At 40.5% G+C, this 27,097-nt stretch overlaps 1 protein-coding gene across 5 annotated transcripts in view; it reads left to right on the forward strand.

The window, feature by feature from the left end:
• The window catches only part of POLR3B (RNA polymerase III subunit B), a 130,693-nt gene that overhangs the window by 38,245 nt on the left and 65,351 nt on the right, over nucleotides 1-27,097 (forward strand). For all 5 annotated transcript variants that reach the window (XM_025204900.1, XM_006024266.3, XM_025204902.1 and 2 more), the window contains 4 exons: nucleotides 6,428-6,550; nucleotides 8,379-8,495; nucleotides 13,217-13,351; nucleotides 26,035-26,196. In XM_025204900.1, coding sequence (XP_025060685.1) covers nucleotides 6,428-6,550; nucleotides 8,379-8,495; nucleotides 13,217-13,351; nucleotides 26,035-26,196 — 537 coding nt within the window. The remainder of the gene's footprint in view (nucleotides 1-6,427; nucleotides 6,551-8,378; nucleotides 8,496-13,216; nucleotides 13,352-26,034; nucleotides 26,197-27,097) is intronic.

Consider the following 27,097-nt stretch of genomic DNA (forward strand, 5'->3'; position numbering starts at 1 on the left):
CAAAACCATCCATTTTGTTTTTTTTTTTTTTTTTTTTTTTTTTTGACCATTGCTTCCTCTTCAGTTATGTTTCTTACAGTACTTTATTACAAAAAAATGTAATGGCTTTCAGGAGATGCCACAATAATGCAGAGGAAGGGTCTTCTAGTGCTCTTGTACTGAGGAAGAAAGAGATCCTCACACTGTCCTAGACTCGAAGAGAATGAACACATGGGTCAGTAAGGACAGTAATGCTTGCCCCCATTATTCCATCAGTTTGGTCTCAAGACTGATATGTGTTTTGGTTTCTTTTGTTTTTTGTTTTTTTGGCTCATGGGATACATACTTCCCTTTTGCTAACTACCCAACCCACCCATAGAATATATCTGAATTTATGGAGGGACTAAAACATTACCAGGATAGAGTACTATTCTTTTGAATCTCCATAGCACTGAGAGTCCGTGAAATGTCTCGCTACAACGAAAACATGCATATGGAAAAAGTATGCCCTACCAGGGTGTAGACATTGGCTGATCAGAGGCAGATAGTACCCAGGAAACTAAGCCTCAACTTTTTTCTTGTCTCTCTTTTTTCAGCTGGTGATGTATGAAACATTGTTACTTACTCCTCATAAATAGTAGAGTTCATATGAGCCTGGGTTACTTCCATGGAAAAACAATTTGCCAGAGTATAGATGATATGACTTCAGACTTTATTGAATATGGGAAGATGGCAACAGGCTATTATTATGGTACAGACTTGTCTTGCATTTCTCAGCCACTTGTGATGCTATTTGCTGGTCTTCTAGAGGCTATATAACTCTTTCTCAGGTTAGCCTACTGCCCTGGAAATCACTGCTGAAAACACTTTGTCCTTATAGCACTTGACTGGTGACTGCACCCTACTAATGTTCAGAAAGTGCTGTAGTACCATTCGTGATACTATACAGACTATTAGTTGTAGATGCTGCAGGAATGAGAAATAGGATTGTTCCTATTTAAACCATTCTAGCCATCTGCAAATAGTGACAGACAGACAGTAAAACCATAGTGCTCTGTAGAACCTAGCAAGAAGGCACCTCTTCACCTTTTGGCAAAGAAGTAATCAAGCTGTATAACCACAACTACTCTGCCACCAAGGGCAAATCTCTGTTTTGCAGGGTACAGAGCAGACCACATTCTCTACAGGAGAATCAGTGGCTTTTATGTGACTTTCCACTGGTTCCAGTATTCTTGAGGGTGACTTTCAAAGCCAGATGACAAATGAGTACCTGTGGTGAATGTTGTTATCCTTCTATAAAACTATTAAGCCCCTAAAACGATCCAACCATCTGTCTCACTCAACATGATGGTTATCAAAAGGCGGTTTTGTCCAGAAGTGAGCATGTATCAGGTACTCATGGCTGAAGCCCTATATGCCTCATTTTATAGAGATAAGATGGCACTGAGACCCTGGGCAAAACTTTATTCCTAGGACAGCTCCAGCATTTCCCTTAAACTAGTTAGCTAACTTGTATTCTTCCCAAACCTGTTTGACATAGGGGAAAGCAGATCCACACTTGAGCTGTGCAATATGACAGTGCCAGGATTCAATCTTAGACTGTATCCATATCTACTTGTAGCCACAACTAGCCATTCTAAGGACCAGGCTTCATCTCAGACTTGGAATGAATAATGCCTTCTCTTGCTGTGTAACCTGTTGGCTAGTGTAGATCTCCCTCTGACTTTTAAGACTCAGATCACCAAAACTTAAGCAATATCATCTGCAAAGTACCAGTATTGGAAATCTGCAAGGTGCTTATTCACGTGTCCAGTATGATACACTACACTTAGTTGCTGGATCTGATGCAGAGTCCAAGAGAGTAGTGCTCCAATCTGACTATTGCAGTTGCTGCTCTTCATTCCCACTATCCTGGGAGGATGCCGCTAGCCAGTCACCTACAGTGGGCTCCACTCCGTGACACTTTCTGGAAGAAAGAGAACACGTGATCATCCTACAGTAACCTTGGTTCTTGTAAGTTTTGTCTGTATGCATCCCACAAGCTGTACTCTATCCTTGCTTTCATGCAAATTTCTCAGCAGTATAGGCTGAATTTTGAATTGTGGGAGAACTGAGGGCATGGCACAGCCAGCCTGTTGGCCTCTGGCATTGCACAGGGAAATGGGGAGGCACAAAACCCCTGCGCAGGCCCAGCAGGTGCATCTTTTCAAATAAGCTCCTGCACTGGTTCACACTGATTACATCATCCTGAGAAACCACAGTTACTGTAGGGTATGCAAGCAACAGTATCTTCTACGGGAGGCAAAAAACCCCAAACATTTTCTCTTCTGTTCTCTGAGCAGCTGTAGATGTGAGGTGAGTGATAGGAGTTGGAATCGCAGAAGATCTTTTGCTGCACCTGCATTGCTGGGGACTTTTGCAGGTGACCAAGGGGAATTTCAGGGACACGTCCATGCTGCCACAGTATATCATGAGAGAGCACTGTAATACGGTGCACTGTGCCCACTCTGCACACACTACTGTCCAAACTGGACAAGTACGGAAGGTTTACTGAGAGCACCACAGAAGAGCTTACCAGCATTTATCTAGTGCTTTGCTAACAAGTTATTGCTTCTGGTTTGAGAGAGAAAGCATGTAAAGGGATGCCGTGCGTCTCAGTGTGGCCCTCCTTAATGCCATCCTAGGACAGTGCCCTAAAAATCAAGGTTCTAAGGTTTGAATAACAATGAACTCTCTTTTAAAAGGAGACTTTCTAACCATTGTATGTGGCAAAGCCTACGAGTAGCACACTGGGACCTACAAAGAAAGAAATGAACAGCATTTATGGGTTTTTTTCACTAAGAAATGGTTGTAACTTTGCAATAATATGAAGCTTGTAACATACAATCTTAAACAAACAAACAACAAGAAAAACCCCCAAACTGGTGACTTTCAATTTGTTATGGACCTGCAAGACTTGGGAATTTATATAGTCTTAATTCTATAAAGCTTATTTCTGAACCACGGAAGTCTCAGACTTGTTCTACCTGGGATGTCAACTTCTCTGACATCTTTTAATCTAGTCACCTGCCAGTCTCAGTTCCAGTTTCTAACCCAGCTGCCTTCTAGGGGACTGCCATGGCAACTCTTAGACATCCTCATTAAGATGTGGGCTGAGAGAAAAAGAGCTGGGTTTGTGTCCTCCTATGCACACATACCTCTTTAGGCAGCACAGCCCCAGCAGACTACATATTACAGTTTGAACTCTGGACATTCTTATAGTTCCGCTTGTTTGCTTCAGCCCACCCTCCCTGTCCTCCCTTGCCTTGTTCTCACAAACATGCCTTCCCTTCCTCCGTCTCTCCTTCTTTGCAACAGCTAAATGTTCCATTTTTGACATTCCCTTTAATGAAAACGCATCTAAGCCATATACGGATCTCTTCCCTGAACAACTTGCTTCTATTTCGTGATACTTCTCCCTTCCTCTGTTCTTAATTCCAAACTTATCCAACACCATCCCTCCATATCTGTACAGTACCCAGTACTGCCCTGAGGGTTGCTGTAACAAGTAATAATGTTCTGGGGTGGCAGATCCCAGCTGTCTTGAACGTTAAAGGTGTCAGTCCTGCAGTGCATTGTGCATGGGTGATGCAGCGTCAGGACACTTGATGAAAAGAGAGCATTAAGGTAGACTTGAATAATCAAGCTGGTGAACATATCAGATGAACAAAGACCTGTTTCATTTGTCTGTCATGCTTAGCATTGCATACATGCTGATTTTAGATGAGCAGTTAATTTCATTATATTGTAACATACTTTTCATAGTATGAAGAAACAACTCATGACAACGTGATGCCAATCAATTTACTGATATTAATAAAATGATTCTGAAGCAATTCGTTTAAATGTGAATACAGTTAGCAGCAAATTCATTGTTTTTTGTTAAGTTATTTTGTCCACCCTGCTTTAGAAGTATTTCGATCATTTTAATCACATTTTAAATCTCAATTAAGCAACCAGCAACAATTGAAATTTCAAAATTATTATATATTCAGCAAGAACCTGTTGTCAAATCCTTGTGCAGAAACCATTTATCCACAATGTATAAAACTCTGACTAATCATTAAATATGAAGAACAGGTAGAAAAGAGATTGGAAAGAAGACCTTAATTTGAAATGAAGGGAAGATTGGGTAGAAATCCCTAATGCAATGCACTCCCCTCTCAATTATTTACCCTGCCTCTCTTAATCTTGCTTTGTAAGTTAATTCCCTTGACCCACAGTTTTCAAACTATGGCAGATGTTGTCAACTTAATTTGGCTGGTAGAAGCTGGCAGCACACAATGTTGGGTCTTCTGCATGTGTCATGTTTTACAACAGTGTCTTTCCTGTTTTGTTGTCTGGTGGTAAAGTAGATCAGGTGGTTGGAGGTTAGTTGCTACAGAAAGCATCTTAAATCACCACATATTGAGCCATAACATTACTCCTTCTTCTGGGTTGGTTTTTAAAAGGAATACATTAATTTTTTGGCTTTATCATCAGTTCTTGAGATACTGTTCTAGGATGGACAGAAGTACCTAGTATAACTAAGATGATTTCCACTCAACCCATTTTATGCATGCTAATTCTATTGCACTGTACACTTTCAGTAATAAAACTAACCTGTAAGGCTAAACATAATTGAATTTTCCTCTTGTCTCAAATATTCTTTATATTCCAGATCTGCTTGTCTATATACAGGGTGATTATGTAATTGGCACTGATGCTTTAACAGGAATTTATCAAAATTCTCTGAGATGATTGCTGTAACAGGGTTTAAATTGAGCTAGTTTCATCTTTTAAGCTAGTTTGATTGCAAGCAACTCATGTAGCATAGAGCCTTGTATGCTTCTGTAGATTCTTTCCTTCTCTCTTGCTTCTAATACATAAAGAGCACTAATGATTTTCCTGATGAGATGTTTCATGTTCCTTTTAGTGTAGATTTATTGGGAATGCTACAAATCTTGAATACGTTGAATTACAATTACCTTTTTTGAGGCCAGATTCTGGTATTTACTCTGAAAAAGGACTTTGAGTTCATGGAGCCTACTCTACTGTCTGTGACAACTTGTTACATGGATTTGAATTAGTGTGTCAGTCGTGAGGTTAATTGTATCAGAACCTTGCCCCCAGATCTGGATTGGTGGGATCATCTAATTTTGGACTAAGCCAGTCTGCATTGAAACCGAAATATTCTTAGATTATGGTGCATCCCATAATGTATTCTTTATCTGTGGATGTAACCACTTTCATTGGAAGTGGACTGTAGTCAGATTCCAATCCACTATGTAAAACCAAAAGTTAAAGCCACTGACCATCCTTTTTAAGGACTAGCCAGAATTCTTTGAAAAGTGTAGAGATGGGGTTAAAATCTTGCAAAAGGTTTGTTGTCCCCTTTGTCAGAAGGGATGGCACTAGTTAGATGTGAAGAAGGATAACACCCCAGTGAAGACAGTAGGAAGGCAAGGTATTCATGCATTTTTTTTTTTTTTTCAGGAATATGTGACTGGCACACTGCCTGTTTTTTAATAAGAGCCAGTGAACTACAGTTTACCTAGGCCATTATTTACAATGGTCTTTGTTGTGTGCAGCTTAAAGAAGAATATGAATGCAAACATAACTTACCCACAACTTCTGAGAAGCATATTATTACTCCGCCAAAAGAGGTTTAGGGAGATTATTCCCTGTTTCTTGATATGGCAGAAATCCAGACAAATGTGTGAAGAGAAAAGCTTTAGCACCATCTGGAATTCACAAAGGCCTGCACTGCTGGCTGCCACCTTGAAACACTTATTTATAGAGAGATTTTTCTAAACCTGTTAAGCGCTTTCTTAGTTTATTAAGCTTTTTCCACAGTATAAAGTATAACAAGGTGTCTAAGGATCAGTGAAATAATAGAGTGGCTTTCAAGTGGGATTTTGTAGTGAAGTCATCTCCTAAATGCACATAGCTGCAAAGAAAGCAAATTTTAAAAGTTACTCAAATAGCATACGCTGTAACACAAACAATTAAGATTGCAGAACTGCTTAGGGTAAGAACCCATGTATGATCTCATAGGTAACGTCACCTTCCTTTATTTACTGTAGCTCTTGAATGGAGTTTCTCTGTTAAATTTGTAAAGTTACTGTTGGCTAGTGTTTAAGTTTCATAATATTTCTTAACAAAAATAAACTCCTGCAAATGAGAAGCAGAGAGCACACAAGCAAAAGGCACTTCAGAGTGTTTGTTCTCCTGCTGCTTATCGAGATTTCCATTTCAGGTTCTTCCATAGCTTGAGTATGTGCTGCCAATACCAGATGGCACAATTTCTGAGAGAGGAACGAGCTTTTGCTTAGAAGTAATACTGACAAACAATACCAAATTAGCATAAGCAAATGTCAGTGAGTTAACATAAAGCCAGTGCTATTTCTGTCTTTTCTTCCTTTCCTAGGCCATGGGTGTTGAAAGTGACCAAGAGATTGTACAGATGATTGGTACAGAGGAACACGTGATGGCTGCATTTGCTCCTAGTTTGGAAGAATGCCAAAAAGCTCAGATTTTTACACAGATGCAGGTGTGTCTTTTCATCTGGCCATCAGCCATGAAATCTAAATGTTGAATATTTTCCATTTGCATGAGGGTTGTTCACAAAGCAGTTTCACATATTTCTTAGCTTTTGCTTTTTTTGACAGGTAATGCCCAAAATCAGAATCTCTGCTCTAATTATCTAAGAAGAAATGAAGCCAATGCATGCTTTTTTGTACTTGGATGCCAAATAGTCTGTCTTCAATGTCTGCAGGGGGTGTAGCAAAGGCCATAATCTTTTATATTACTTTAAGCGAGTCATATCACATATTCAAGTAACCTTGTACTTGTGGCTTTGACCACTTTCACAGGGATTCTACTCAGATTCCAATCCACTGTCTAAAACAAACAGTAATGGCTACTGTCCATCCTCTTAAGGACTAGCCAGAACTCTTTTCAGACTATGAACACTTTTTTTTTTTTTTTTTTTTTTTAATCAACTGAAACACAAGCTGCTCTGCTGGTGGCTAGTTTATCATGTATATTATTATCTTATGTATATTATGTTAGAGTAAGATTTTGAAGATTAGTATTATTCCTGTTCTTCCATTATAAATCTAGTGAAAACTGTCCCCAGGGAATCTTGGGTTTGATAAACTGGGCCCTTTTTTCTAGCTTTCACCAATTGGAATAAGTCAGAATTTGAACTTTGAAGTCCTTTTAGGAATTAAAATAATATAACTTGAGGAGCAACTGAAGACATGAAGCATAAAGAAAGTAGAAAAACCTGTAAAGTAAATGTTCAGTGCAAGAAATGCCAAATGAAATGAAGACGTTGCACAGAGATGATGGTATTTGGGGAAGAAAGATACAGGGACAGTTTAGTGCACTTTGTTCACATTTGACAGACATGGATTTAGTTTCCAACTCTGCTACAGACTTCGTGACATTGAGCAAGTTGCTTTAATGTCTTTGGGCATTTTATACAAAACTTTTTGTCCCACAGCGTGCTGGAGATCCACTGCTTCGGAGAAGACTCGATTAATCGAGTCTGCTCCACATGCAAGCTGGTGTGAACTGCGCTGTACCATGTGCAGTTGTATAAGTGGTGAAATGCGTGTTAGTGTGCAGAAAATGGTGGTGCACTTTTGAACTTAAACACCTTTTATGTGTTTTAGTTCCAAAGCGCGCCACCGCCATTTTCTCAGCTCTGATGCGCATTTCACCACTTATTCAACTGCAAACAACACAGTGCTGGGTGCTTTTCAGAGTGCCCAGCATTGCAGCACTTACATATGTAAAAATGGCCTTTCAGCCCATGTTCCTTGTCACAGAAGGGGTGTGAGCATAGGTTTGATTTAAGGGAGGTTCTATCATATGATGTGATAATGGGAGCTATAGGTACCTAGACGTGACAAGGAAAATAAATTAAATCATGTAATTTTTAGGTCCAAGTGATTAATTTTTTATATGTGGATGAAATTGACAATCAGTAAAGAGACAGAATTGAAGATAAGAAATTCATTGGAGTTAGTGGCTCTGTTTGCAATGTAGCCTTTTTGCTAATTTTCCCTTGATCCTTCTTTCTCCCTGTACTGAGGTAATTATAGTCCTTCACCATTTCCTACTCGCTTCTAAATGTTACCCGTGTGTAATATTGAAATGTGCAATGTTATTTATTGTCTGTTATGTGTATGGGCTGATCACCTGAGAAGCATCCTGTGATATTTATGAAGAAAATAAATTATTTATAGATATGAGCTTTTTTTCACTTAACTTTGTAAGAACACTGTTCACAGCTAACAGACTGTAATAATGTGAAAACATGTACAACATTGTTTGTCAGTGTTAAATCTTGTGTGGATCTCCCTTGACAGGCCTTAAAGTACATAGGAAACAAGGTACGAAGGCAAAGGATGTGGGGAGGCCCAAAGAAAACAAAGATGGAAGAAGCTCGTGAGCTGCTAGCATCAACTATCCTGACTCATGTTCCCGTATGTAGCATCTTCTTAACTTGAGTAGACCATGGGGGGATTTTGAGGTTGGGAAGCAAGTGATCCATTAGATACTTAACAGCAATGCAGTCCAAAAAAGGGAATGAAGAAGCTGGCATAGGACTCAACTAGAGTCCTTTGCATTTCAGTAAACCACTAAACAACATAACAAAGTGCCTAATGGAGATAAGGTGGTTCCAGGATCCATTGAGTTGAGAGATTCCATTTAGTACCAGTCATTTAGTGCCTGGGTCAGCAACCTGTGAGTGGTGGGTTTCCACTTCTGACTTGGCCACAGCCATGAGCCACCAATTCCTTCTGCAGCACCCAAGGTGTCTGCTGCTGCCTCTACCACATGCTGGCACATCCATTACCTGTGCCACATGCCATGGATTCCCATCTTCAGTGGCAATGGGGAGGGGCAGATTTGGTGGTGAGGATAAATAGTGCTTGTCATAGGCAGCAAGAGAGCATCATTGGAGAGAGTATTGTGGAGTGGACTGCCAGAGACAACAGACACACTGGAGCAAGCTGTATACTGCTGAACATTTGTGTTTTTTGTTTTTGGGGGGGGGGCTTTTTTGGGGTTTGAGGGGGGTTTTTTGGCTTGTGCTGCCACAGGCCAGATCCAATCACTTCATGGGCCAGATCCAGCCTACAGACTGTAGGTTGGCGAGCCCTGATCAAGTGATGTTTCCTCTTCAACTTTGCAGACATTGCAGGGGAGAGATAGCAATATGCTTTTTTTTCTGACCTGAACTGCAATGCACCATGCTTTGTATGACACTAATCTCTGAATCCATTTAAACATTATCGGTCTGGTTTTTTCACTCTCTGTTATTCCAAACCAACAGTGAAAAGTGGTGAAGGGTAATTATGGCTGGACCCTGGGAGCAGTGCTCACCAAGAATACAATTTCCAACTTCTTTGAAAGTACATGTATTTATATTAGAGAAGCGCACACAGACCCTACTAAGGATTAGGACTGTGCTGTGTTAGCAGCTGTGTAAAGAGAGGGTTGTCTCAATCCCTTCCTTAAAGAGGTTGCTACATAAAATGGTCAGTAACATATGAAAGGTGAAGGGCTAAGAAGAAAGTATCCAGTATGTTTATTTTAAACACATTGTTATATATTTTTAATTAATTAAATTAGATCAACATCTACTTTTTCCAGCTGCCCATCAGCCCTACCATTTTGTTGGCTTATAATGAGTGATTATCATGGCAAAAGTGGGTTTTAAAAGAGTACTTATGTGTTTAAGAAAATCCCCTCTGTAGCGTCTTGGAAGATCCACTCTGTGGTGCAGGCCAGTTACTTTTGTTGTTTAATCTTTTTTCATATAAGACCTAAAGAAAGCCCCTTTTGATTTTTTTTTTTTTCTTCCCCTGAGGAGGTAAGGGGAAAACAAATGCATTTTCTTGATGTTTTATATGAAAGAAAAAGATTAAATATAGAAAAATAAGACTCAAAATAAACCCAAGATAAGTCATTAGAAGGCTAGCTAAACTACTAGAAAATGCTGCTGTTTGATTTGTTGCCCTGACTTAACTGGAGATCCTATAGTCTCAACCTAAAGTGCTAGAAAGCAGTCCGGGTGCTACGTTCATGAACAGAAACAAAGCTAGATTTTGTAGAGTCCCTAGTCACTTACCTTGTGAGCATAACCTACTCATTTTCATGTAAAAGTGGGTAAATAGAGCCTCCGTAAACAGTCAGCCTTATTGAGGAAAGACTTCTTTTCCATTGCGATAACTTAGTGCTGAAAACAGTCTTAGCAGAGGCCAAAGATCTCTTCATCCTATCAATAGTCTTCCTTGTGAGTGGTTTTTAAAGTACAGGAGACACTTGAGTTGCCTATGTGCTGGATCTCCTTCGTGGAAAAGTGTCATCAGTCTGGCATTATTTATGAAATACTAAAGTTTTCTTTTTAGAAAGCCCTATTGCATTTTAAAGGTCCAAAAGCTCATTGCTTAAATAGGTGTTTGAAGAAATAAATAATAGTCGGGGATGGTCCTGCATTGAGCTTGGGGTTGGACTAGCTGACCTCCTGAGGTCCCTTCAGATCCTCATTTTTCTATGATTCTAAGCCCTCTTCCATGAAGTAGAAAAGAAAAGATTGTCTCAGAGTTGCTGTTGCCTTCTAGTCTGAGAAAATGTAGACTATATGGAGGGAAAAAGACAAACATTCCCACAGCAGGCATGTCTTGACTTCACAGGGATCCTCCAAGCACACTTTGCACCAAACCCTTAACTTAATGGCTAACAACAGACATTCAAAAGTCTGAGCCTGAATTGATTCAGTTTTTCCAGGTTAGTCTAACCTGCAAAGCTTGAACTGATTTGGAGGTGGATAGACATTTCCTTTTCATTCTAGAAATGCAGGCACATGCCTGCTGTGGCTTAGACTAGGAGCCTGGGTGGGGGGGTGGGAAAGAGGGGATGCTAGAGCAGGCTTCCCTTCCCTCCCACAGGGCTGAACTGAGCGGGGCATGGCCAGGCCCCAGCAGGACACTATATGATTAGAGAGGGGTGTCCTCCCTGTCCCTGCCCTGCCCCGCTGCCCTTGATAACAGAGCATTTATCAGCTCTGTTATCAGCATTTAGCACCCCATCAGAAAACAAAGCCTCGCTCATTAGTTGAAGCTCTTCTTAAACAGCTTTTTCCAAAGGAAGGAATTCAGAGACATTACCAACTGAGCTGTTAATTATCTCCAAAAAGCCCTAGGCAGACACTGTTTTATCTGCCTTACACAGCATTAGCTAGCATACCACATGCTAGCTATGGTCTGTGCTGTGGGAGAGAGGGGGAAGGGATCTCTGCTTATGTAGCGAGTGATGCGAGGGTGGCATGGGGAAGCCAGTAGATCCTAATGTGCCTGCAAGTCTGCCTGAGCTCCAGCCAGGGAGCAGAGGAGAGGGCCCTGCTGTGGAGCAGAGAGCCCTGCTGTGGAGCAGAGAGCCCTGCCCAGCCCAGAGAGCATGCTGGGGGTGTCTGGTTTAGCTTAAACCAGCAAAGAGTCTGGGATAGGCATTACATAAACTGGTTTGACCCAAATCAGTTTAGTCTGATACTACATTCAACCAGGTTTATCTCAAGCTAATTTCAGCCATTTTTAAACTGGTTTATGTTCACTGAACAACTATTCTGTTACAGGTTTAAACCAATTTCTGATCACTTAAACCGGTTTATGCATAATGGATCTCCCTAGCCAATAAGAAAGTGCAGTGAGGTGAGCTTTAGTATAGGTCTGTAAATTCTGAAGTAGATGTTGAACATTCACATCAAATGGTCAAACTTTTCAAAGGCCTCCTTGCAGAGAAAAACAAGCAACAGGGAATGTGAAAGCTCTTCCTATATTAAAATAACCATGGGTGACTGGTGCCTCCTGATACTAGGGGGCGGGTTCCCCCAGCAGCCTGTCGCTGGTGGCAGCAAACTCAGAAGTGCTGCCAACGCATCACTCGGCACCCCCACAATCTCAGGGTGCACACTGGTCATTGTCTCCCCCATTCCCCGGCTGGCAAGGGCCAATCTCAGGGAGACCACGTTGCCCGCTCCCCCTATGTGTCACCTATGAGAATAACTATTAAAGAATAGGAGAAATTAAATATGCCATTGTTTTCCTAGTTTTGTTTTAAATTAAGTAGTGTGGGATCATTACATTTCCATTTTTTTTCTGGGCAGCTCTTGACACCTGCTGGTCTAAAACCTATGTCTGCAAAACATATGTAGTTGCAACACTCTTTAATTAAACTGAAGATATGATGAACTAGAGGTGAACTTTTTTTTTAACATGTCTGGACAATATATCAGTTGCATATGGGATCAGTTTTGATGTAAGCAAAAGAAAGAGTGCATAACTGAGAGGTGTGGTCTGTAATATCTCAGCCCTTAAACGTGATTTGCTTAAGTAGTGGTACTAACATTTGCGAATGAAGTTGCATCTAACTTTCTCCACAGGAGAGAAGACTGCTGTGATACAAGAACTTAAAGGGAGACTTTATCCAAAATGAGTGGGTAGGGTGGGGAGTAAGTGATTTTGAAAGATAAGGGGTCTCCTCTCCTTTACAGGAGTGAAATACAAATTTGGTTTTCTGTTTTGTAACTTTTCAGCTTAGTCTAAATCTGCTCAAAATGAGAAATGTTCTCGGTTGCTTACTGAGGAAATTGAAAATCTCTTTAGAAAAAGAAACTATTGAAACTGAAAAGAAAAAAATGGTTCTATAGCTAAAGGTTGAGTTCACTGAGGAAGAATTTGTTTAATAGACCAGTTTCCATGCAAGTTATGTTGTGTAAGTGTTAAGGAATATGTGCTGATTTTCAGTTATAGTAGAAATAAGTAAACGGCTCTAAAACCAAAAAGGAAGCACTTGACTTCAACTTATTAATATCGCTTCTCTTGGCACAAAATGCCATAGTGTTCAATTATTCCAGCCTCCTAAACACTTTTTCCTGCATAACTAGACAATATCGATATCAATTCAAAACTTTGTCATGATTATTTGTCTGATTTGTATGATTCTGTTTTTCATTTAAAACTCTTTTGGTGTTACTTATTGGTTTTTATTGCAACAGCTACCAAAACCAAGCACAGGTCCCAGTTGAAGTCCCTATTCAGGCTCAACTTCCATTTGACTGAAGTGGGCATCTTTTGCCTCAGAAAGAAAAGTATGATTGTTCTCATGGTGCCAACGTTTTCATCCAGCCTTTGACTTGCAGGTGAAAGAATTCAATTTCCGTGCCAAGTGCATTTACACAGCTGTGATGGTCCGCAGGGTGATCCTAGCCCAAGGAGAAAACAAAGTAGATGACAGAGACTATTATGGAAACAAGAGATTGGAGTTGGCAGGACAGGTAGGTCCCCACTTTGGGGAACTTTATTTCTATTCTTATATTTAAAAAAGAGTACAGGAGTTCGGGACTTGTCCAGCTTCTGACTTGTTTTTTTTCTGATTCATTTTTCCCTCCCCATATTGGCTTGTTTTTAAATTAGACATGTGCTTACATATGTTCTCCTGGAGTTGGAGCCTGTGACTGTATTTGTGAGGTTCTCACTCTTTCTGTGGCCATTGTGACTCAGGCAGAAGAGCATAGAGGCCCCCAGTTATCATTGTGGAAGGGCTCCTTAGTATTAGTGCAGAAAAAGACTGCTATAGGTGTCTTTCAATAACCCGTACAAGTGCTTGTATAGAGGATGGAGGTGGGAGGCAGGAGGAGCATATTGGGGCCAGGTTGTAGCACTGTAGGAATTCAGGGCAGTGCTAAGGAGCAGAGAGCAGCCCTAGGAGGCTGATATAACTTAGGCTTCTTGAGATTTTTTTTTTTTTGTTGTTAAGGTTGTTCTCCAACCCTGAAAGCAGCATAGCATCAGGAGGGCACAAGTGGTTAAAGCCACTTAGGTTCCTCTTTCTGCGTTACAGGTTCTGTGTTGCAAGTCTAAAATTTCACATTTGGGTTCAAAGTCCATACTACCTGTGTTTTCTGATGCAGGAGGGTTGCCTGTATATCAGTTAGAGGGCAGTTACCAGTACTCTGGTATTTTTTTGAAATGTGTAATATTTTTATATTTTACTTTAGTTACCGTATTTACCCAAATCCAAGATGACCCTGAATTTAAGATGACCCCCCAATAATTACAGTCTATACATGGACATTTTATAAATTTGTTATCACTTTCCACATACAGAATCTAATTATTGGTGGGGTCATCTTAAATTTGTCCCCCTTTCCTACCCACCCCCACACTGCTGAAGCAGTGGCAGGGGGACAGGTGGTACAGCGTGGGGGGAGGCAATGGGGAGGCAAGTGGTGGATGGGATCAAACAGCTGTCGTCCCCCCCCCCCCACACACACACACGCACCTTGTTGCCTGCCCCCTAACGCCTACAGCCTTCCTTCTCCCTGGTCCCACCTGGATCCAGCTCTGCTCCAACACATGTTTGCTGTGGCCCTGTAGCAGCGGTGGTGGCATGGCAGCTCCAGCCCCAGCTTGGGGACCTGGCCCAACCTGCTTCCAGGCTAGGCCAGGCCAGTCTGTGGCCAGGACAAATGGTGTAGGGCCAGAGCAAGGGTAAGTTGTGCTGGGGAATAGGGGTGGAGGGAAGGGGGCAGGGGTGGGGTTGAGGCAAGGGGGTTAGGGGTGAGAGGCAGGGGGACAGAACCGAAGCTGGAGCCAGAGCCACAGCAGTGGCACTTGAAACCTGGGGGTTCATGTATATAATTGCACTTTAGAGACTATATGTGGTTTTTGTGCTGATGAGCCCCTATTTGTATTAGATTATACATTAAAATTAGACTACTGTATATATAATGAAGCAGATGGAGGAGGGAAAGGGGAGGAAGGAACCAGTGTACCACATACCCAAAATGGTATTCATATATGTAGTAGAGTATAGGGCACTAACAGTACTGTATGCTCTTTGTGGCTGTCTGGAATATGAAACTTGCACCTTTAAAGAGATGGGGATGAGTCTTGAATATTTGAAGTAAAAACAAATTCCACTGTTACCTGGTTGTTCAGCTGATTTTAAGAAAGTTAGAGCTTTTCATTGGTTTTGAGCTCTGAGCTGTTAAACAGAACAGTTAGAGACGTATCTTCTGGCATCTCTAAACCTATTCCAGGGAAAGTAATAAGGGATAGGTGACTAGGTATACTCGGTTCAGTGCTCTCCCTCTAAAGCAGAGGTGCTCAACCCATGGCCCACAGAGCCATGTCATCCAGCCTGCCAGGCTCCCCATGAATCCAAAATTTGGTGGCAAAGGAGTGGTGGCAGCATTAATTATCACTCCCCTGCTGACAAAGGTGCAGACCCATAACAGCTTGGAATGTGATCCAAGCACATGGGACTGAGCCAAGGTGGTGCAGGACTTGAATCAGGCATGTGGAGCCAAAAGGTTGAGCACCACTGCTCTAAAGCATCCACTTGTGCTACTATCAGAGACAGAGATAGAATACTGGTCTGCTCTACTATGGCACATCTTTTTCTTCTTAGGTTCTGATATCTCAAAACAGACTTGTGATAAGCTATGCAAGAATTGTCAGCTTAAATGTTAAGCAAACACTTAAAAAAAAAAAAAAAAAAAAAAAAAAAAAAAAAAAAGGCTTAGCACCAAGTTTCAGCCGCAAGTACCTTGGAAGGACTGACCAAATGGTTATATAGTTTCAGGCAGCCTTGACTATTACAGAATTGTTCCTGGATTTCTGTATTATTATCAACAAAAATAATCTGCACTTTGTTACTCCATCCTAGGTACCTGGGAAGTGAAAGCTTGCACATTTGATATAGAATAGCTCTAGTTCCCCTGTAGTTTCTTAAATGCCCAGCCTCCAAGGAATACTTGACTTCCTCATAGGTTATTGGCATGAGATTGATTTATCTGAACTTAAGGTCTATAAAAAAATAAACGTAGCACAAAATACAATGTAATTTACTTTAAGTCACACACTCATTTTTTGCTCTATTTTTTTTTCCAATTAGCCAAAGTTGCTGTGTGCCTAAATGAACTGTGATATTTTAAAATGCTAGTGTGTTCCTGGAATAAAAATCCTGTTGCTTAAAAATATGAATTAAAAAAAGCATTCCCTTGTGAGGAAGAAAACATAGCATTCTAAACAATGTAAAGACATAAAAAGGCATTGTGTTTATAAAAATGTGTGAAAACAATAGCTGCTAATTTCACACCCCATGGGACAAGGGAGTACGAAATGTGCTTTAGCTTTAGATAACAGAGTTGTATCCACTAGCCAAGCTGGTTTACAGAGCTTTCTCTTAGTCTTTCTGCCACTGGAGGCTTGGTAGGCCAGGTGCCAGCAGAGGTGTTAGCAAAACCTACCGATTTCAGGCTTAATCTTTTCACCTACCTTTTCTCTTTCCTTAATGTGTTCATTATTTGCTGAGCATTACTCTGTTCTTTGTCCTCAATTTTTTTTTTGTTTCTAATGCAGCTTGCTTTGTATGGGTGAGATATGGAACAGCACCAAAATCCGGCACCCTGGAAAGCAAGGGATTTCTACCCTGTGACAAAAGAATACCGCCTTGACTTCAGAGATTGCCTAATCCCAGCTGTTCTGATAATATAATTAAGGCTGCCTAATGTCTTTAATTTTGCAACCAGTTTGTGTGAAAAGGAGAATTTGGCACTCTAAAGGCTTAAACACTAAATAGCAATCTCAAGGCGCCTAATTAGAATTCTCTGACATTAAGCTAATTGGTGAAACTGTATTTCAGCAGCTTAACTTCTTTATTAATTTTTTTTCTTAGGATTTTCAATGAAAATCAATTGATGAGCTGTCACTATTTTTTTAATATAATTTGCTCTTTAGTCCTCCTGTCTTAAGCATGCTGAAAGGCCTTGGACTGACTATGAAATGCATTGAATATTATCATTGGCATTCCATCCCTTTTCTTTTAATCACTTACTCTTGACCCATATAATGTGCTTATTGTTAGACTTTGCCTTGCTGATAGTGGTCTTGCAGAAAGTGTGAGTTTGTTCAGAAATCAGCAAAGTGTGAGGCTTTTAGCCTGAAAAATATTAACAACTTGTTATGCTTGGGGCAAAAGTTAATTTATTAGTTCAGAAAAGGAAATTTGACATTTAGCTCATGTTTGCTAAAACTTTCCAGTTCTAGTAGAATTATTTATTTATTTTAGTCAACAGGTTGAATGCAGAGAGATTGAAGTGAAAACTCCGCCTTATATTGGAAACTCATTTTAAGGTTGATCAAAAGCCTGTTAAACCAATAGATTATTTCCATTGATTTCAAGTAGGGGCTAAATCAAGATCTTAGCTATATTTCTGGGGAAAAATCTCAAAATTGCGCACACATACAAAAGTCATTCTCAGTAATATGATTTTTCAAGATCCCCCCCCTTTCCTCCTGGGGGAAAAACCCCCCCTTTATTTTCTAAGATAAGTGTGACTTATTAAAACAAGTTGGAATAAGTTTTCTTGCAAAAAAAGGATGTATATGGAACTGCGATTGTTGCCTCCATAATTCAGCTAGAGTTTTGCATTTAAACTATTCAGTTTTTTTTTAATTATGTATAATAAATACTATATGTCCTTCCCAGAACTGACACATTCTTGTTGAATAAAGAGATACAACTATTAATAGCATAATACATTTCTAATAGGTCCTTTAAAGAAATGTTGTGCCTGCTTTATCCCAGTTATTACTGTACTAGAATATTATACCTGCTTCAAAGAGCTATATAGGTACACAGTGAGAGGAAGAAGAAATATACAACGCCCTTTTCTTTTTTAAAAAAAAATTTAAACATACAAAATCTAGGTTAATCACAGCTGTTAAAAAATTTTAATTGTGTGTATTGTGTGGTTTGACTGCAGAGCATAGTTAAAGTGGATCTGTCTAGGACTAAGTACAGACAGTTAAAAAGCCTGAGGCTGAATCAATTCAATATTCACAAGTTAGTCTAAGCTGTGTAGATAGAACCAATAAGCAAGTGAACAGACATTTACTTGTGATTCTGGAAATGCAGCCAGATGCCTGCAGCAGCCCAGGCCAGAAGCCAGAGGGCTCTAGTACATGCCTCCTTGCTCAGCTGGAGCAGACAGCTCAGGCCACAGCTAGCCCACCCACCCTGCAAGGTGGGGGATGTGGAGAGGTGCAAAGCATCCTGGGATGCTGGGGACTGTGAATGAACTTGAATATAGAGGGGATCTGGGACAGAAGTTCAATAAACTGATTTAACCTAAATCAATTAAATCTGATGATCATCCATCCAGACTTATCTTAAACCAGTTTCAGCCATTTTGAAAGCGGTTTGTGCACTAAAATTCTGTTGTGTTATATTTGAACCAGTTTCCAATCACTTTTGATGGTTTATGCATAATCTCTGTCCCTAACCTATAGGGAGTAGAGAGACGACATTATTTGTCCAAAGAGATCTTAATAAGAGTTTTGCATTATTATTACTGTTATCTTCCCCATTCTAGGGTAAACCCTAGACAGGGGCAGATACAGGATTTGGCAAAGTGGGGTATGGGAGCAGCACCCATGCTGTAGGACTGGCTATACCCCCTGCTTCCAGCATCCTTTCCCAACCCCGTTCCCCTGTCCTCCACTCACTTTTGTGGGCATACCACTGCTGGACCTCTGCTTCTTGGGGAATCGGGCAGGGTGGGAGAACCCACTTGCTGCCTATCACTGCTGCTTTTGTTGATATTCCCTGCTAAGCTCAGCCCCCATGCAGCCCTGCTAGAGCAGGCAGGAGTGAATTTGAAGCCGCCCCATCCCCAGGACAGGGGGGAAAGCAGCAGCAGGTGAGGGTAGGGGAATTGCCTCTGAGCACAGGGGAGAGGAAGGGGATTCTTATATACTTGGCGGGGCTTTTAAAAAGTTCTTATAGGCTCCTGCAGCATAGTCCAAAACAGGGGAGTCCAAAACTGGAGTCCAAAACAGGGGATGCAGGCACACCACTATACTCCCTCTGGATCCCTCCCTGCTCCTCGATGGCCTTGATGTCACAGTTACTGGGCTGACTGCAGCACTGGTTTCTCTTGGTCTCTTCTAGTGCATTCCCTCTCAAGTGTTTGGCCTCGGTCATCTCCTTTCTCAGGGTAGAATCCTATGTTTCTCCTACTTTGGCCAGGCCTTGGGTTTCATTCCCCTTATACCAGCCATGATTGTCTCTGTAGGTCAAATTTTAGGTGGAGACCTCCTTCAGGAGCTATGGCCCGTTTTAAAGCAAATTATTGTTTGCTTGGAATTGGACCTCTTCCAAGAAAAAGATCTTTAAACTATAAACAGATGTATGAATGTTTTTAGCTTGACAGGAGTCAGTCCATCTTCCACAAGGAACTTGGTAGGTCTAGGCTTCCTACAGATACCCCAAGACTTCCAGGGCCTGGGGGACAGGCTGCTTTCTTAACTCAGACTCATGTTCTTTGCTTCTAAGCACTTCTTTTAAGTTCTGCTTAATTGTTTCATCACTTCTTCCCCAGAAGAACAGTCGCACTGTTTTATAGTCCAAATGCTGAACACATTGCAAAGCAAGTCTTCCGGCTCTGTTGGAGGTGGGATGTTCAAAGCCAGTAGCTTGCTTGTTATCTACCAAGTGTGTTGCAGGGTGCTCTTATCTGGGAACTTTTTGTCTTCCTAGTCGCACCTCTTCTTCCCCCCCCCCAAAATTGAATGGAAGAATTTATATTGTTTTAATTTTAGTGCCACAGGTCATCTCAATAGCGAGGGCACATGCAACATACATAAAATGATTACAGAGCAGTTTAGACATACAAAAACCTAGAACTCTTGGTTCCAAAATTATACCTTTTATTAGACCAACTGGAAAATGGCAAGAAAATTGTCGTTTTCTGCAAGCTTTCGGGATCAAAGTCCCTTCGTCAGGCTCTGGGAATAGTGTAGATGGTACAAGTTAGTAAAAAGTCCCCATAGGTAGGAAATAAACTTCATTTAGTTTGGCGTTTGCCAGGCTCTCTCCTGGCTTGCTTTTCACAGGTCACACTTTATTTACAGACAACCCATGACAGGTAAAGCATGAAGGAAGATGGCAAAAAGTACTCTTGGCAAGAATCTTAGGCTGACTCCAGTTAGATCAATCTTCAGAGATTCTTCTGTGATAGCTGTTTAAAAAATCAAAGGGGATTTTAGTTTTTATCATAGAATACATAAAATTTTAGACAGCAGATTTGTTTGGAGTTGTCAACAGTTCATTTAGTCTAGAATGCTTTCCATTCTGATTTTTATTATTATTATTATTTTGTATTGCTATTATGCAAGACTCGGAGTTGAGCTATGTCTGTTTGTATAATAGGCCTGGAAGGAAGCACCTGGCTCACCTAGTCTACTCCTACAATTTCAGGCAACCATGTTATATATTCCCTTGTACAAAGTGGAGCATAATCAGTTTCTGAAATTAGTTGGGTTTTTTGCCCCATTAGCACTAATGGGAGGCTGGTCCAGAGCCTCATTGTTCTCTGGATGGTTAAAATCTTTTTGCTAGATTCCAGCCTAAATACCGTGTTTACTCAAAACCAAGATGAGGTTTTTCACCCCCACTTAACAGTGTGGGGAGAGGGGTGGAAAGGAAGCCCCTTGTCTCAAATTCAAGTATAAGGTAGTGGTGGCCAGGCAGCTGCTGCACCTCTGGCTCCGGCTCTGACCTGGGGTTGGGGCTGAAGCCACAACTCCTGCCTGCGCCCTGCCAGTTATGCTCCTCTCACCCCTCACCTGCACCTCTGCTGCTTACACTTCAGCTCTAATGTATAGAATCTAATTATCGAGGGGTCATCTTAAAATCAGGGCAGTCTTGGATTCAGGTAAATATGGCATATTGATGACTAGTTTATAACTAGCTGGTCTTGTGGGTAACTTCAGTTTAAATAGTTTTATTTACCACTGATGTATTTATTGAAGAGAGTTATAGCCTTCTTTAGCCTTAATTTTTCCATTTAAACCATGCTCTTTTAGCCTTCTTCCGTAAGAGAGATTTTTTTTTTTCTTGCCCTGATCATCCCAATAGTCCTTCGGCCTTGAATTAATCTTTTTTGAACATGGGAAACAAGAACTGTGAGGCTTCCTCAGTGCCTTGCATAATTACCTTATTACTTTCTGATCTACTGGAAATATCTTGTCTGATGCATCCTGGGATCACATTTGTTTTTCTCATGGCTGCATTACATTGGTGGCTCAGAGTCATCCTGTTGTCAGCTACTATACCAGATGTTTCTATGCAAATTATTTCCCACTAATTGGCTCCCATTTTGTAACAGAGATTCTAATTATTCCCCCAATTCTGGACTGCAGTTTATACTACTAAATTTCATACCATTTCTCTTATTCCAGTCCTCAGAGACATCCAGTTCTTACTGTATAATATTTTAATCCTCCTTTGTATTTACAATGCTTCTAGAGTTTGTCATCAATGTGTTTTGGTAGCAAAAAATGAATATATGAAAATATTTTTTAAAAATTGCGCTCAAGACTGACCTCCTATGACTTCCTTACATCCTGATGGTTCCCTGTTCAACCCTACCTGTTGTCATTTCCTCTTAAATTGGTTATCTGCTTTTACAATTTTTACATTACTCCCTTTCTTCCTTCTCTTAACTGAAACATTTCTGCATAACACAGTTAAATGCTTTACAAAAGTGCAGATCAGATCTGTTCCATTTCCCTCATCTAGAAATTGTTATCCAAGAAACATATCTGGTTAATCCAGCATGATCTACATTTCATATGACCATGTTGAATTTTGTTCAATTTTACATTTACTGTATGCCTCCAGTTTGTCTTTCCTTCAAAAACGTGTCCTGAAATATTACTCATTACTACAATCAGACTAAGAAGCCTTTAGTTGTCAAGAGCAGTAGTCTTTCCCCTCGTTTCCTTTACTGTTTTTTCTACTCTGCAATCTACTGGTAACAACTGCAATGTAAAACACTTATTAAAACCCTTACTGTTTTTGTTTTTTAATTCCATTTAAAGAGTGTAACTCAGCCTCACTTTTGGTGACACTCACTTTATCCCTGTACTTTTGAGTTTCAAGATGTTACTTTCTTTCGCTGGAAATTCTTAGCCCAACTCTTCCCATTCAAGTTCCTGAGTTCTTCTTTCCAGTTGACTTAATTTGCTCTTTAGAAAATTGAGAGTTACCAGCTTGCTCTATTCTATCTTTCTATTTAAATGCTTGTGTAAGAACAAGACCAAGTTTGAAGAGGTTGAAAGTAGTTTTTAATTTTGATTTTAGTTCTTAAGTGTTTAACTGGGTGCTGGAATGGATTAAAGTTGGGGCATTTGGGGGATCCATGTCTACAGAAAGTCAGACAATTCTGGTTTTCCTTTATAAAATGTTGACTTCCTTATTTTAAACAAATCTTTTGAGCAAAACCAGATGACATTCTGAAATGTTCTAAACAAAGGGCTGATTTTTCCATCAGAATAGCTTTCAAAGAACAATTTTTATCCATCCCTAGGTCTGTTGCTGATAGATTGTTAATATTTATCCTCAGGGAGTAGAAGTTGCCAACATTTCTAAATGATTAAAGAGTACCTGCGGGTGGCTTAAATCTACTGTTACACTCTGAACAAGTTGCAGGTAAATGATAAGCACTTGTTACCATGCAGTTTTAAAAGCAATGCAAAAAAAGCATGTTGGTGGAGGAGTGAGTATGAGTGTTATCTATACAAATTGCATTGCTGGGAGAAAGTACTTTGCCATTCATGGTAAGAGTAGGGCCAGAAATTCTTAACCAGATTCCAACTCTAAATAAATTCTTCAGTAAGTACACCCACATCGAGGAGGCGTATAAACCCAAACCAGGCTTCTGTTTCCTTGAGACTGAGGTTGAAGTAGCTCAGGTCTTGGCAGGCTTAGTAGAATCCTGAGTATTCTGGTAAGTCCAAGGACCCAATTGCACATCCTCCACAGGTGTTAAGGATATATCTCCCTGCACAAGGTAAGAGAAAGCCTCTTTGAAATACAAAGTCAAATACACCTTTCTTTGGCATGCCAATGTTTCTGTAACTAAGTGTTTTATGTGTGTATGTTCAAATGTGGCAGTCACTCTTTTAGGTTGCTGACAGATATTGAGTTAAAGGCATGATGAGATCTGATCTGTGATCCCAACAATTGCATCTCCTCTTATGCTACATGTGCATAGCAGGACATGTGATTTTTGGGACTGGGGATCAGACCCCAATTGTGCCCTACTTGCCAGTACAGAGGGAGCCTGGAATCCATGAGCCTGAGCTCCCTCTGCACCAGCAAAGGTGCACAACAACTAGCTACTTGTCAGCTGGCTTCAGGAACCGTCTGGTTGCTTCCAGCCCCTGGAGCTGGTTGCCAATTAGCTGATCATGAACCCTAATGCAGTTCCCCCATTGAATGGGCTGCAGTCCCTGCCAACCACTGATCAACAGATTGGGTGCAGCCTGAAGACCACACCAGGGCATAAGTGGACTGGCAGAGACTGCACCGGGGCCCATTTGAGCCCCAGTGCAGTACACCTGGACACGCATTCATTTTAAGGGTACAGCTGAAACCGGCCACAATATTTCTACTTTTTTGTGTAATTTTGTGGCTGGTTTCATTTTTGTTGCACCATTAATTGCCTGAACGTGTGGTTAGGTTGCAGTTTAAGACATGATTAACTGTTTAATCATGTCCTAAGTATGATGTCTGCCAGGGGCCGTAGTCTTTACTACTTCTGAGATGGCTCCATGGAGTTTTAACTTTGTTTCTTGACTTCAGATTATTTAAATTCTCTGTCTTCTTGCTAGAAAAAAGTGCTTTCTGCATGTAACGCAGTATAAATGTGGTGTCGTTCTTTTGCCTGCTTTGTAACAAAGTGCTTTCTTTGCTTTGAGGAGTTTACAGTGCAGCGTGCCCAGTCCTCCTTTTTGAAGTACAATGGAAGTTTTACCATGTATTTTAATGGGAACAGACCTACGGGTTAGGCATTAGGACCTTACAGGAACCTATAGCTTGTAGCAACCTTGCCAGCAGCTGCTTGAGTTGTGTCTCTGGGAGAACCCAGCTGTTTCAGGAAAGTCGCTTTTAATTTGGAACTTAAAAACTTCCAACGTAAGAGATTTATTAAATGGAACAGATGTCCTGATACTCCCGACCCGCAACAGAGTCCAAGTTGCTCTGGCCACTACTGGGAAAGCTACCAGGCTCCTTTTTGAACTGATAAAGGACTGAAATGTTAAACCACATTACTATTCTGAATTAAAACAGCTTCCTGACACTTTCAAATGGCTCTTCTTGGAATTCATTAGTTCATCTGTGTTGTCAGCAGTATGGAAGCCTGATAATGTCTCTTTCAGATGTGCAACTCCCAGTGGCTGTTGCCTGTAGATATAGATCATATGTTTTGTGCATACTGGTGGAAGGATGGCAGGTCAAAATGAGTGGCCTGTCATGTTGGGAGAGGAATGAGTGGCTGGCTCTGTGCTTGCAAGGGGAGGTGGCACTGGTATTACGTGCAGTCCAATGGGGACAGTAGTAATTCAGCTTCATTCTGCACATGCAGAAATTAAATTGTGCAGTAGACTCCAGAATGTCCTAGCTGTGCTTGTTGAATACTTAGCTTGTTCAGCACTACAATGCTTCGTACACTGGGAACTACCATTTTTGGCATTCAGTAGCTGCTGCATTTTTAGTCTTTCTGACATTTGGAGTTGCTATAAAACAAAGTCCCAGAATAGGATTGCCAAGTTTTAGAATTTATGCTGCTTGTTTTGCAAAACTAATCGTTGTGAACATTCACAATGTATCATTTCATGCACATTTAAATATTTTCGAAAACCATTAGTCTGCAGGGAAAAGTTAGGCAAGCTGTGAAAATAAGCAAATAGAGCAGAAGAAAAAAACTCAGATCATGGAGAGGGCTTCTGCAACAGATTTTAAAATATCCAGATAGGCAAAAGACAGACGGAAGAAATCATTGTATCGTTTTTACAGTAAGTGCGGAGTATATAGGGAAAGTATATAGTAGCGTATATTATACCTGACAAATAGCATTGTTGAAAAGTTACTCTGTACTACTGTATGTTTTATCCCACTCCCCTATGTATGCAGCTTGTACATTTTGTTTTAGGGACAGCATCTTCCTGTGAGTAGACAATACTTGGTATATTGTGGGTGCTGGGAAAATGCTGACCATAAGTGTGGAATTGGATGGCAACTTACACAAATGGGAGAATAAATTTTCATGGCTGAAAACTGAGGCAGCTTACAGAATTCAGAAGCAGGGTTGTATGTTAGAGAGAAACATATTGGCATACCCTGACATCAGCACTGTTTGGAGTGAGGTGTAGAGCTTGGAGTTGCAGACAAAGGGGGAAGCAGGTCGCTCCTAGGAGCCAACCAGGAGCTAACTACTCTGAGAGATGTCTGAACTGTGCTGTCCAAGTCGTAATAACTGTGGCCACATACAGACATTTAGTTTTTCCTGGGAGAGTCGTTGCTCTCAGGGGAAACCACAAGTATACAGATGTTCAGGATTTTTCTTCCAAAGCAAAAATGACTCCTCTGGGAGAAAAATAACCTGGGAACAATGGGGGTCTAATTGCTCCTGGGAGAGTTTCTCCAGAGAGAGCAACTGTCTGTACAGGTTCTGTGGCTGCTCCCTTTGTGGTTTTGCAAATCAGGGTGGACAGTAGGCTAATAAAATATCATCACTGGGTTTGAAAAGTTGTGAACACTTTTCAAGGTGGAAACTGATCAAAAGAGATCATGCAACCAGACAGAAAAAAAGATTTAATTCAGGTGTGTGAGAAAACAATGAGGTAAACCAAGCAAGGCGGGTAGTCTTAAACTTTGGGACAGTTCATGTTTTCAGGTTGGTTCAAATCTGTCATGTTTTGTTACTCAACATTACAGAAAACTGTCAGAAAAACTAGGTAATGAATAAATTGTTTATCCTTTTTTGAGTATGCCGAGCAGCAGCCTTGCATTTATGAATATAAAACATCTTTGTATTTGATTTTAATTTTTTCAAAATACGGGAGTTGCCACTCAGGCTCTAATCTGTTCTGTTTTTTGCAGCTACTTTCCCTCCTATTTGAAGATTTGTTCAAAAAATTTAATTCTGAACTGAAAAAAATTGCTGACCAGGTGATACCCAAGCAGAGAGCAGCCCAATTTGATGTAGTGAAGCATATGCGTCAAGATCAGATCACCAATGGCATGGTAAATGCCATCTCCTCAGTAAGTGTTTTGGGTTTTTTGTTTTATTGCTATCTGGAAGGTTTCTCTTTATCCTGAGTAGTGGGATGGTAGAAAAGAATTACTTTTGTTCTGCAGGCTCCTATTTTCTTAGTCATGGAAACAAAACTATTAATATCGTTTATAAATCAAAATTGTAAAACCTTCTTCTAGGTTAAAGCTGTAAGAATTCAGTAGGAGATAATTAATGATCAGCATGCTATGCATACAATGCTATTTTCTTTGCAATTTTTACCCAACTTAGAGGCCCTAATGAAAACAACAGTAAAACTAACAAATTTAAGTATGAATCATTTTTATATTAATCCAGTTGTCTTCCAAAACTTGTTTATATCAATGGTTCATGGTATATGCCTGGCAGCTGGATTTTATAAGGTGTCAAGCTACAATATCTGTTGGAGATTTGGTTGAGAATACTCACAAACTTTAATTAAAAACATGCAAAAATAATGTTTGAAGACCTTGGACTATAGCAGCCTGAATATTCACCAGTTGATCAAAGGGGATGGTGGAAGAGCATTTAAAGTGCATCTCTGATTCCAAAGGCATGAGTTCAACTTCACTCTGAAACATCTCAAAAGCCTCCCCTGGTCAGCTGAGCTGTAAATGGGTACCTGGTCATTTGGGCTGGGAGGGGGCAGAGTGTTCAGAGGCAGTTGGAGGTCTCACTCCCTTTTTGCAGTTCATTATAATATATCTTCACCACACTAGCATGCTGGGCTTGTCTAGGTTCAAGCAGAGCATGACTGAAAGAATTAGATGTGGCTTTGGACCCTTTTAAAAGGACTTGTACCTATTCACATGTGATTGCCATTACGGGCAGTGGTTATACCTGAGGATTTAAGATTCTTAGGTTCTGTTATCTGACATTGACAGATGATGT

This window comes from Alligator sinensis, unplaced genomic scaffold (genome assembly GCF_000455745.1).
Source record: "Alligator sinensis unplaced genomic scaffold, ASM45574v1 scaffold267_1, whole genome shotgun sequence".
In the NCBI taxonomy this organism is placed as follows: domain Eukaryota; kingdom Metazoa; phylum Chordata; order Crocodylia; family Alligatoridae; genus Alligator; species Alligator sinensis.